The 11,265-nt window shown below is 71.6% G+C and overlaps 2 protein-coding genes across 2 annotated transcripts; one reads left to right on the top strand and one right to left on the bottom strand.

Moving 5' to 3' along the window:
- Positions 1-2,287: 2,287 nt before the first annotated feature.
- Positions 2,288-5,236, bottom strand: AURANDRAFT_62132 (hypothetical protein; the record flags this gene model as incomplete). The annotated part of the gene is given in 4 exon segments (XM_009036044.1): positions 2,288-3,320; positions 3,514-3,650; positions 3,670-4,279; positions 4,461-5,236. 4 exon segments carry the CDS (start codon positions 5,234-5,236, stop codon positions 2,288-2,290), a joined length of 2,556 nt encoding a protein of 851 aa, XP_009034292.1.
- A 2,101-nt stretch (positions 5,237-7,337) lies between these two features.
- Positions 7,338-8,141, top strand: AURANDRAFT_3749 (hypothetical protein; the record flags this gene model as incomplete). The annotated part of the gene is made up of 1 exon (XM_009035887.1): positions 7,338-8,141. A coding segment is annotated over one exon (804 nt), but the record flags the coding sequence as incomplete, so codon positions are not given.
- Positions 8,142-11,265: the final 3,124 nt, after the last annotated feature.

Here is an 11,265-nt window from a genome sequence, read left to right as displayed (position 1 = left end):
GCCTTCTTCGCCGCGGCCGCCTCCTCGGCCTTCTTCGCCGCGGCCGCCTCGGCCTTCTTCGCCTTGGCGTCCGCGGCCGCCTTGGCCTCGGCGTCCGCGGCCTCTTTGGCCGCCTTGGCCTCCTGCTCCGCCTTGGCCTTGGCCGCCTTGGCCTCCTGCTCCGCCTTGGCCTTCGGCGCCGCCTCCGCGGCCTCCGGGTCCGCCTTGGCCGCGCCGCCGGCGTCGGCGTCGGCCTTGGCCTTGCGCGCGGCGTCCTTCTTCGCCTTGGCCTTCTCGCGCTTTGCCTTGGCCTTGGCGGCCTTGGCCGCGGCGGCCTCGTCGGCGGCGGCGTCCGCGGGCGGCGGCGGGTTCGCGTCGCGGAGCACGCTCTCCGCCGCCGACGCCGCGACGGCGGCGGCGGCGGCCTCGGGCGCCTGCGGCGGCGGCGGCGCCTTCTTCTCCATGCGGTTCACGTTGATGACGGCCTGGGCCGTGGCCTTCAAGCCGACGGGCTCGGCGGCGCCGTCGCCGCCGGCCCCTCCGGTGCGCTTGCCGCGGCGCTTGCCCATGGGTGTCGACACTGAGCACAGTGGCTGGCGGCGAGCACGCGACGATCCAAATGGCTGAAAAAGGCGAGGGGCAGCGTCGGCACGGTGATGCCCGGCGTACACGATGATGTTTTTAGTCTTGCCGTGACGTCCTTGTTCAAGAAAAAGTGTTGCAGCGGATCAAAACAAGTTGAACGTTTGGGTTGCTGAAACGCCGGCCCTCTCGGATCAAAACTAGCACTTTCACACGCAGGTGTCGTGGCAGGATCGGTCTTCGTCGCTTCGAGTTGCCGCTGCCGTGTGGCGCCTTTCAGACGCTCGCGACGATGTGAGCGTCGATGACGTCCTTCACTGACCTGTCCGAGGACAACAACCTCGTCGTGCAGCGCGAAGACCACCTCTTCATCGAATGGCTTGCCTCTGAAGTCTGCGCGTCAACATCGGGTTCCGTTGCGCCGTGCGTCGTCCCGCGTCCGTTGCAGCTGCGCGGACCCCCGCCGCGCGACCCCCGGACCGCGGCGCGCGTCCCGGTCGCGGGTCTGCGCCGAACTGCGCCGCGCGCGCGCGCGTTCGACCGCCGGCGCCGGACGCGGTTCGAAACGAGCCGCTCCCGCGCAGGTGGAAGCTCTGCGAGGTCTGGCGCGCGGACGCGCACGGCGAGCCCGCGCGCGCGTCGTCGTCCAGCGACCTCGAGCGGCTCGGCCTCGGCCTCACGTCGCCGACGCTCACGCCCGAGGCGCGCCGCGAGATCTACCGGTCGCCGCGCCGACGGGCGTCACGCGGCTCACGCTCGCCTGCGGCGCGACGCCGCGGCGCGGCGACTGCTACAGCCCCATGCGGAGCCCGCGGGGCCACGCGTGCCCGCGGTGTCTGGAGGACCCGACGGCGAGCATGTTAAGGTGCGCCTCGAACACGTCGTTCAGCCCGGGCATCGGCCTCGTGGGCCGCGCGTGGCTGCTGGGCGTCGCCGAGGTCGTGGATTTGTTGGCGCCGACGACGGAGCCGTCGACCTACGCGCGCCTCGACACGGCGACGGCTTCCGGTCTGTCCACGGCCGTCGCGCTGCCCGTCACCCTGCCCTCGGGCGACGCGACGGCGGTCTTCATCGTCTACTTCGGGGAGCGGCTGCTGCACCACACGGCCTACGCGAACGCGGCCACGACGCTCGCGGACGACGCGTTGAAGGCCATGGTCGGCCGCGGCCGCGACGCCGCGCGGAGATTCGGGCATCCTCTCTCCTCAGCTTCCGACATCGCGCGCGCGCTGTCCGGCGGCAAGCTCGACGAGCTGGCCAAGATCGACGAGCGCGTCGCCTTCGCCGGCCGCCGCAAGGACAGCGACGCCTCCTCGACGTCGTCCTGCTCGAAAACGTCGCCCAAGGGCGGCGCGTCGACGTGCAGCGACCCGACGGCGACGGCCGGCGACCGCCACTTTGCGCGGAAGCTGCCCCGCCGCCGGGACAGCCACCGCGACTCCGCGCACCAGTGCCCCGTCTGCTACGGCACCGTCGAGCGCGCGGCGACCGTCGCGGCGTGCGCGCACTCGGCGTGCGCCGAGTGCCTCGCGCGCTGGCGCCTCACGTCGGACCGGTGCCCGAGCTGCCGCGGGCCCATCGACGCCGTCGAGCCCAACGCGCGCCTCGACCGCGAGATCGCCGACGCCGCGGTCCGGCGGCCGCTGCGGCGCTCCACGCTCTCCTTCTGAATTCGCCCCTGTCCATGCGACCCCTCCTGTGAATAGACCACTTTTCTGTGCCCATGTCAGGCCGCGCGCCCGCCGTAGGGGTAGGGCTCCCCCGCGAGCATGCCGTCGAGCTCGCCGTCGTAGGTGCGCTCCGCGGCGGCGTCGCCGAGGCGCCGCTTGATGGCGAGACCCTTCTCCTGGAAGGGCGCGGCCTCGGCGGGCCGCCCGAGGCGCCAGAGGAGCATGGCGTAGTTGTTGTAGCGCGCCGCGAGCTCCGGCGCGTCGGGTCCGAGCTTGTCCTCGGAGATGGCGACGTCGCGGCGGAAGGCCTGCTCCGCCTCGGCGAACTTGCGCACCCGCAGCCGCGCCTTGCCCAAACCCCGCCAGCTCGCCGCGACTCTCAGGTGGCCGAAGCCGAAGTGGCGCTCCTTGAGCGAAACGGCTTTTTCGAACGCGGCCTCGGCCTCGTCGCCGTCGCGGAGGATCACGCCGAGCGCGTGGTGGCACGCCGCGACGGCCGGCCCGCCGTCGCCCACGGCGCGGACGAGCGCGGCGAGCGCGCGCCGCGCCGCCGCGGCCGCGGCGTCGCCGCGGCCGCCGTCGTCGAGGCACCTCGCCAGGTTCGACGACGCCGTCGCGAACTCCAGGTCCTCGCCCGCGGCCTCCCAGATGGCGCAGGCGCGCTCGAGGAGCGCCGCCGCCGCGCCGGGGTCGTCGCCCGCGAGGGCCTCCGCGAGGTTGTTCAGGCTCGTCGCCGCGGCGCGCGACCGCGGCGCCGCGGCCTCGCGGATCGCGAGGTCGCGCCGGTGGAGCGCGAGCGCGCCGGCCGTGTCCCCGTCGGCGCGCCGCAGCCGCGCGAGGCGCCGCGCGGCGTCGGCGACGCGCGCGTGCGACGGCCCGAGCGCGGCCTCGCGCATGGCGAGGACGGACTCGAGCAGCGGCGCCGCGTCCTCGAGGCGGCCCTCGGCCTCGAGGACGAGCGCCTCGCCCTCGAGCGCCGCGGCGTGGGCCAGGGACCCCTTGCCCGACGCGTCCACAGCCAGGTCGACGAGGCGCCGCCGCGCGGCGACCGCGAGCTCGACGTCGCCACGAACGCTCGAGCACGTCCGCCTGCGCGGAAATCCGCCGGTGAGCCGGGACGTCGGGGCCGAACTTCGGAACTCGCTCGCTCGGTCAATCGATTCGGCTGATTGTGGGACGAATCGAGTGCTCTCGTCGAATGCTCGAAGCACAGCAGAAGAGTCTACTCTCATGTTGAAGTCGGCTTGAAGATGCGACGTCCGCGCCGACGTCCGCGAGCGACGCGAGGAGGTCGCCGTCGTCGCCCGCGAGCGCGGCCTCGACGCCGGCCTGGAAGTCCGGCGAGGCGCGCTCGGCGAGCCGGCGCAGCACGTCGAGCTTCTCGGCGGCGCGGCCCCGCCGGAAGTAGGCCCGGAACGCCTCGTAGGACTTCGCGCACGAGTCGCGCCGAGTCCGCGAGGGGCCCGTAGTGGACCTGGACCTCGGCGAGGACCGGCGCGCGCCCGCCGTCGCCGAGGCGCACGGTGAAGAGCGCGTCGCGGTAGCCCGTGAAGGGCGGCCGCCGGAACCGGTTCGCGAAGCGGACGACGCGCGCGGTGTCCCCGTTGCTCCGCATGAGCGTCCGCAGGAGCCGCGCGAGGTCGCCCTCGGTCTCCGCGACCAGCGAGCCGCGCGCGCCGTCGCGGAGCCGCTGGGCGTCGCCGTCGTAGTCCGCGCGCACCTTGTCGGCCGCGCGGCCGAAGCCCTTCCGCCGGGCCCGCTCGTACGCTTCGGGCCCCAGACCCGCGGCCGCGGCCGCCGCGAGGCAGAAGGCGTCGAGCGCGTCCTGCGCGGCCCGCGCCCGGTCGAGCACGACCTCCAGGTCGTCGGGGTCGTCGCTCCGGAACCCCTCGTCGTAGTCCTCGAGGTCCAGGACACTGGGCCCGAAGGCGTCGGCGCTGAACTTGTCGAGGCGGCTCCGGTCCTCGAGCAGCGTCTCCAGCTGCTCGAGCAGCTCCAGGCTCTCCGGCGACGCCTTCCGCCGGAGCGTGCGCACGGCGCGCACGCCGCTGGGCATGTGGCCGCGGTGTTTCAGGCTGGGGCAGCCTCCATCGTGCACGATCGTTGCCCCGCTCCCCAACCGGCGCCGGCGCGCCCCGGGGCCGGACGACGCGCCGACGCGGGTCGCGTCGCGGGACTGGCTTACGACCGCCCCCGCCGAGCGCGCCCCGCCGGTCCGCCGCGCCTCACCCGCGGATCGGGTCGAGGAGCGCGCCCGCGGCGAGGAAGCCGACGCCGAGCACGGCGGCGGCGCCGACGATGATCTTGGTCTGGAGGGCCTGGCCGGCGGACTCGACGGAGATGCCGACCTGGCACGTGATTGCCCGCGTGTTGTCGACCTGCTCCGCGACGACGCGGTAGAGCCACTCGCCCTCCTCCGCGGTGACGTCGACGTAGCTGTAGGCGCCGCCGAGCGTGCCCTTGCTCTTGAGCGGGCTCCAGGAGCTGTAGGACGCGACCTCCTCCCACTCGGAGCGGCCCACGAGCTTCTTCTCGACGACGAAGCCCTTGTTGTCCTCCTCGTCGTTCGTGCCCCAGAGCAGCTCGACCTCGCCGTCGTCGACGCACTTGGCCTTGAGGCCGATGCCGGAGAGCTCGGACGTCGCCGCGTCGAGGATGTTCACCGTGCCCTGCTTCTCGAGCATGGCCAGGCGCTCGACGCGCTTCTTGTCCTTGCGCATCGCGCGCGCGATGTTGACGGCGTCCTCGTCGACCTGGTTGACCATCCAGGGCGCGTAGGCGACGCCGTTCTCGTTGAACATGTTCGACCGCTTCGTCTTGGCGATCTTCTCCGCGTCGGCCATGATCTCCGCCTCCTCCGTGTCGACGTCGCTCATGCGCAGGGACGTGCGGGCGCTCCGCGTCGACAGAGCGCTCGGCACGCCCGACAGGCGCGTCGACGGCTGCCACGACAGGGCCGCGGGGACGAGGGCCGCGACGGCGACGAGAAGCTGGTGGGACCGCATGGCGGAAGCAGTGAGACGGGGACGAGAGCTGAGTCGGTGCCGAGGGCTGATCAAGAGCTGGGGAGACGCGTCAGACTGGGCGGGTATGGTTAATGTTGAACCTCGGGACCGGCTTAGAGGCGTAATGTCCAGCGCCTTCTCTCGGGCTGCACCTCTGTTGACTGCCTCTAGAACAAGTAGCGCTTCTAGAACGAGCGTCTGGCTGACCCGCTTCTAGAACAAGCAGCGCTTCTCTCGGGCTGCACCTAAGTTGACCGCTTCTCGTAGCGCCATGCAGAGGCTCGTCTTCCTGCTGGCGTCCGCCGCCCCCGGCGCCCTCGGTCTGCTGTTTCAATCCCACAAGGTCAGTAGCCAATGGGACACGTGGGCCATCTGCGAAAACGGCACGTACCACGCCTTCTTCCTGGCGAACGTGAGCGCGCCGTCGTTCGGCCTCGGGACGGGCTCCGACGGCGCCGCGCACGCCGTGAGCGCCGACGGCGCGCACTTCGAGGATCGCGGCGCGGCGTGGCGCATGCCGCCGCTTCCGGGGCTCTGCGGCGGCGAGTGGCGCTGCTCCGAGGGCACGAGCTCCGTCTTCGCGCGGCCCGGGTCGGACGAGCGTTCGAACCGCAAGAAGTTCAGCATCAACTACTCCGTCTGCCGGAACAACGACAAGGGCGAGCTCGCGCAGACCATCAGCTTCGCCGAGTCCGACGACCTCGAGACCTGGACGCAGGTGCTCGACGACGGCGGCGCGCCGCTCCTCTTTTCGCCCGACGGGCGCTACTACCGCGACGCGCCGACGGCGGCGGCCAAAACGGTGCGCTGGGACACGCTCACGGGCTTCGTCGCCGGCGCGGAACCCGGCGAGGTCTACGGCTACTGGACGGCGTCGCCGCTCGACGGCGCCGCGGCCTTCGGCATGGGCGCGACGTCCGACGGCCTCCGCTGGCGCGCGCTGCCGCCGCCGGCGGTCGTCGGGGCGGCGGCCGAGCTCGGCGACCTCGAGATCGGCGGCGTCGCGAAGTTCGGCGGCCGCTTTTTCGCGCTCGGCGGCGCCGGCTGGGAGATGCGCGCGCTCGTCGCCGACGCGCCGGCGGGCCCGTTCCGCGCGGCGCCGCGCAACTTCCGCGTCCTCTCCGGCGCGGGCTACTTCACGCGCTTCTTCGACGGCTGCGACGGGGCGGTCCTCGTCTCGCACCAGGCCTTCCACCACCCGAACCACTTCCTCGCGCCCTACAAGGCCGCGGAGGTCGACGCCGACGGCGCGCTGCGCCTCAAGTGGTGGCCCGGCAACGACGCCCTCGCCGGCGCGCGCGTCGACCGCTGGGAAAACGCGCCGCTCGACCTCGCGGTCGGCGTCGTCCTCGGGGGCCGCGTGGACCTCCGGGGCGCGCGCGCGCCCGCGAACGCGAGCGGCGCCTACGCCGCCTGCCTCCCGGGCTTCGAGTTCGCCCTCACGGACGGGTCTTCGCTCGTCGTCCTCGTCGACGGCTGTGTGGAAATCAACCAGTGGAATGGGTGGTCCAGCAAAACTTCAAACCTCTCTATCGGTCAAATCGAAGTCGATTCGGCTGATTTTTGGACGGATCGATTGCTCTCGGCGAGTTCTCGAAGCACAGTAGAAAGCGTCGCGTCGAATCGGTCGCATGCGCCCACATTGAAGTCGAGTTGAAGATTTGATTTCCACACAGGTCGACGGCCGCGGCCGCGGCGTCACGGGCCGCGTCGACCGGGCGAACGCCTTCGCGCCCTACGACGCTGTCGACCGCGGCCTCGGGGAGCTCCCGACGACCTTCCGGCTGCTCGTCCGCGCGTCCATGGTCGAGCTCTACGTCGGCGACGTGTTCCTCGTCATCGAGAGCGCGCCCTGGCGGACCAAGGGCGGCGCGGCCATGACCGGCGCCGTGGCGCGGACCGCATGCGCCGCGCGCCGCGTCCGCGTCGAGTCCGCCCGCGCCATGACGCTCCCGCCCTGGGAGCGGGCGCCCGCCGGCGCGTAAGGAGTGGTTCAACAACGCTGCAATGATGATGCAACTTGATGGCCTCAGGGATCGCCCCGCTCGCCGCTCGGCGCCTCACGCCTGCGCGCTCGCCCCCCCGCACCATGCTCGGCGGCGCGCTGAAGAAGGCCGTCGGCGGCGGCATCCCCGGCGCCGTGGCCATGGTGCTCCAGGTCGTCCTGCTCATGTGGCTGCGGACGACCGTCAACTACCAGATGCGCCACGGCGGGTCGCTGATAGCCGTCATGCGGCTGCTCTACGCCGAGGGCGGCGTGGCGCGCTTCTACAGCGGCATGTCCATGGCGCTGCTCCAGGGCCCGCTGAGCCGCTTCGGCGACACGGCCGCGAACGCGGGCATGCTCGCGCTGCTCGAAGGAAGCAAAATGCCCGTGCTGGTGCAGACCGCGTTCTCGTCGGCGGCGGCGGCGGGCTGGCGCGTCGTCATCACGCCCCTGGACACGGCGAAGACGATGATGCAGGTCGAGGGCGCCCGGGGCCTGGGCCTGCTGGGCGAGCGCGTGCGGCGCGGCGGCGTGCTCCAGCTGTGGAACGGCGCGCTCGGGGCGACGGTCGCGACGTTCCTCGGCCACTACCCCTGGTTCGCGACGAACAACTGGCTCGAGTCGACCGTGCCGCCGACGGCGGGCCGCGTGCGCACGCTCGCGCGCCGCGCGTTCATCGGCTTCTGCTCGAGCGTCGTGAGCGACTTCGTGTCCAACTCGACGCGCGTCGTCAAGACGTTCGTGCAGACGTCGGACGTGCCCGTGACCTACGTCGAGGCCGCGACCTTCATCCTCAACCGCGACGGCGTCGCGGGCCTCCTCTGGCGCGGCCTCGCGGCGAAGATCCTCTGCAACGGCCTCAGCTCCGTGCTCTTCTCCGTCATCTGGAAGTCCATGATGGACCGCATGGAGCCCAAGCCCAAGGAGAAGGTGTAATCTTCCCAAATGTTGCGAATTGGCGCCTTCCTTAGACGAGGCTCCGCGCGTGCTCGAAGAACGCGTCCGAGCGGTGCTCCTTGCGGTCCGCGGCCTCCTTGCGCGCGCGCCAGACGGGCAGCTTGAGGTCGTAGCAGACCGCGGCCATGCGCAGCACGAAGGCCAGCGTCGCCGCGACGTACATGCCGGCCGCGGCGTCGCCGCCCGGGTGGACCGCGTCCCAGGCCGCGTAGACGGACGCGCCGAGGAGCGCCGGCAGCGCCACGAGCGTCTCCCCGGCCTGGAGGATGCGGATGGGCCGCCCGCAGAGCGGGTCGGCGACGAGGCCGCCGTACGTCGACCTGGGCAGGAAAAGGGTGCGACATGCCCAACTTCAAAGGCTCCGATCTCGGCCGTTTCCGCTCGTTTCGGCTGATTTTGGGACGAGCGATCATCCCTCGGAGCGCTCTCGACGCGTGGGTGCTGTTTCCGGAACGCGCGCGCGCGCGGCACGATCACGTTGAAGCGACGTTGAATCACCCTTGTCCTGCCCCGACGTCGACGTGCAGAGCCCCATGAGCACGGCGACGAGGGGCCCGTTCGCCTCGTCGCAGCAGTGGAGCGTCACGTAGGCGCCGTAGACGCTGTAGAAGGCCATGCCGATGGCGTCGGGCACCTCGAGCAGGAGCTGGGCCCGCGCGCGCGTGCGCTCCTCGAGGCGCGCGCGGCGCGCGAGCCACGGGTACAGGTAGAACGTCGCCAAACTCGTCGCGACGAGCGTCGCGAGGTAGGACGAGTCCTCGACCCAGAAGACGCGCCGCATGAGGATGACGTCGCGCAGCGTCGACCCGCCCAGCGTCGCGAAGAAGGCCGTCACGAGGCTGCCCACGGCGTCCATCTGCGCGCGGCCCGCGGCGATCGTCGCGCCGAAGGCCCAGACCGCGACGGCGACGTGGCCCGCGAGCTCCAGGGGCGCCATGGCCGCGTGCGCGTCCGCCGCGGCGGCCAGCGCCGCGCTCGCCACCGTGAGGCCGGGCGACGCGTCGTTGAGCTGCTCCAGGTTCACGTCCATGTTTGCGCGTTGAGTGGGGCTGCGTCGTCACCGCGGCATCAATCGGTCCCGCGCGGCCGGAAAGCGGCGACGACGACGACCCTGGACGCGCGCGCGCGCGCGGCAGCGGCGGCGATAACGATGACACAGCCAAAACCGTGTCAAAAATTAGCGTCGTGAAAGCGCGGCGCGCACAGAGAAGCCAAGATGCCCGTCACGTTGCCTTTTGCATGTTGCACATGTTACCGCCGAGAAGCACTTGCCGCGACGCGCCGCCACTCGCGCCGCAACTGGAAGATCGAGCGCGCCGCCCGGCTCGCGACCCAGCTCGCACGCACGAGCAGCAACGCACGATGCAGCGCTTCGCCGCCGCGCTCGTGTTTTCCATGACGGGCGCGTCCGCCGGCAAGGCCAAGGTGTCCGTGCAGACGGGCGCCAGCGGGTTGCCCCTGGGCCTGAACCCCGTCGTGGACAAGGACTGGGACCTTTTCGCGGGCAAGGTGACCCTCGGCGGCACCTACGACCTCGCCGACTCGGCCTTCGCGCCCAAGGCGCTGCACGTGACCGCGAAGCGGCCCGGCCTCAAGGCGAGGCTCTCGCTGAGCGATCCCGTGAGCAAGGCGCCCAAGGCGCTCGTCACCGCGACCGTCGGCGACCTCAAGGACGGCGACTACGCGGCCCTCACCGTCGACTCCAAGGCGCCGACGCCCAAGCTGCTCGAACTCATGCCCGTGACCGTGCCCGCGACGTCCGTCGTGCTCTCGTCGTCGTCGGGGCGGGAACGGGGTGATTCCACGTCGCTTCAACGTGATTTTTTCCGCGCGCGCGCATTCCGGAAAAAGCATCCACGCTTCGAGACCGCTCCGAGGGATGATCGCTCGTCCGAAAATCAGCCGAAACGAGCGGAATACGGCCGAGAGAGGAGCCTTTGAAGTCGGGAATTTCGCACCCTTTTCCCGCCCAGGCCCTCCTGGGAGCCGCGGACCGAGGGCGTCGAGGGCCTGCGCCTCGACGTCGACGCGCCCCTCAACGGGAACCGCGCCAACGTCGCCGCGACGCTCAAGCCCAAGACGCGGCCCAAGCTCAAGTTCCACTTCGACCTCGACGGATCGACGAGCCTCGGCGCCGCGCCGCGTCCGGAGGCGAAGGCGGGAATGGAGACGCGGGCTCGATCGCACCCACTCCCTCGAGCCGCGCCGCCGAAATCGCTCGTGCGAATCGATCGTTTACGCGGCCGGCGCGCGGACGCCGGGGCGCGAGCGCGCGCGCCGGGACGCGAACGCGCGCGCCCGCAGGCATCACGCCGCTCCTCGGCTCCGACGGCGCGTCGACGAAGTGGGAGGTCGAGAAGAAGGGCCTCCCCCACGGCGTCGCCGCGACGGCCGCCCTCCTCGACAAGACGCTCACGGTCCTCGCGAAGATCCCCTTCGCGGGGACGCTCGTGCCCTCGGTGTCGCTGCCCGTGGACCTGTCGTCGAAGCCCAAGTTCAGCCTCAAGCAGAGCTTTTCCCTCTAGGGCGCGGCGCGTGTACATAGAAGCTTACTACGACGCGCGAGCATCGATTGTGGACGGCGACAAGCAGCTGCGTGGGCGGCCCGGGGTCGACGACGACGTCGTCGCCGAGCTGCTGCGGCCGGATCCTCGACGTGGAGCCGCCATAATATCCCGGCTTTAGTGGAAGTGGCGCTTCGCGACGGCCGCGTACTTGCGCGCGAAGGCGCACTTCTCCTTGAAGTTGAGCTTGTAGACGCGGCTCAGCCGGTCGAACTCCGCGACCCACGCGCTGTTGCACGTCATGCAGCAGTTGGTCAGGCGCGACGACACGAGGCCGTTCTCGCCGACCGCCTTGTCGTGCTCGACGAAGGTGAAGCCGCCCTGGTCGCGGACGTAGCGCTTGCACACGTAGCAGTGTTGCGTGTGGTCGAATTTGCCCTCGGCGTCCTTGAACGGCGGGACTCCGAGGCCGGAGCGCTCCCAGAGCGCTCCGCCCCGCGAGCACTCCGGGAGCACTCAAACTAGCCGGAGCGCTCCCGGAGCGCTCCGCGGGAGCGCTCCCGGAGCACTCGGGGAGCCGG

Source organism: Aureococcus anophagefferens (genome assembly GCF_000186865.1).
Source record: "Aureococcus anophagefferens unplaced genomic scaffold AURANscaffold_4, whole genome shotgun sequence".
NCBI classification, from domain to species: Eukaryota; class Pelagophyceae; order Pelagomonadales; family Pelagomonadaceae; genus Aureococcus; species Aureococcus anophagefferens.
The sequence above is the reverse complement of the archived record's forward strand: the minus strand, read 5'-3'. Positions and strand labels throughout refer to the sequence as shown.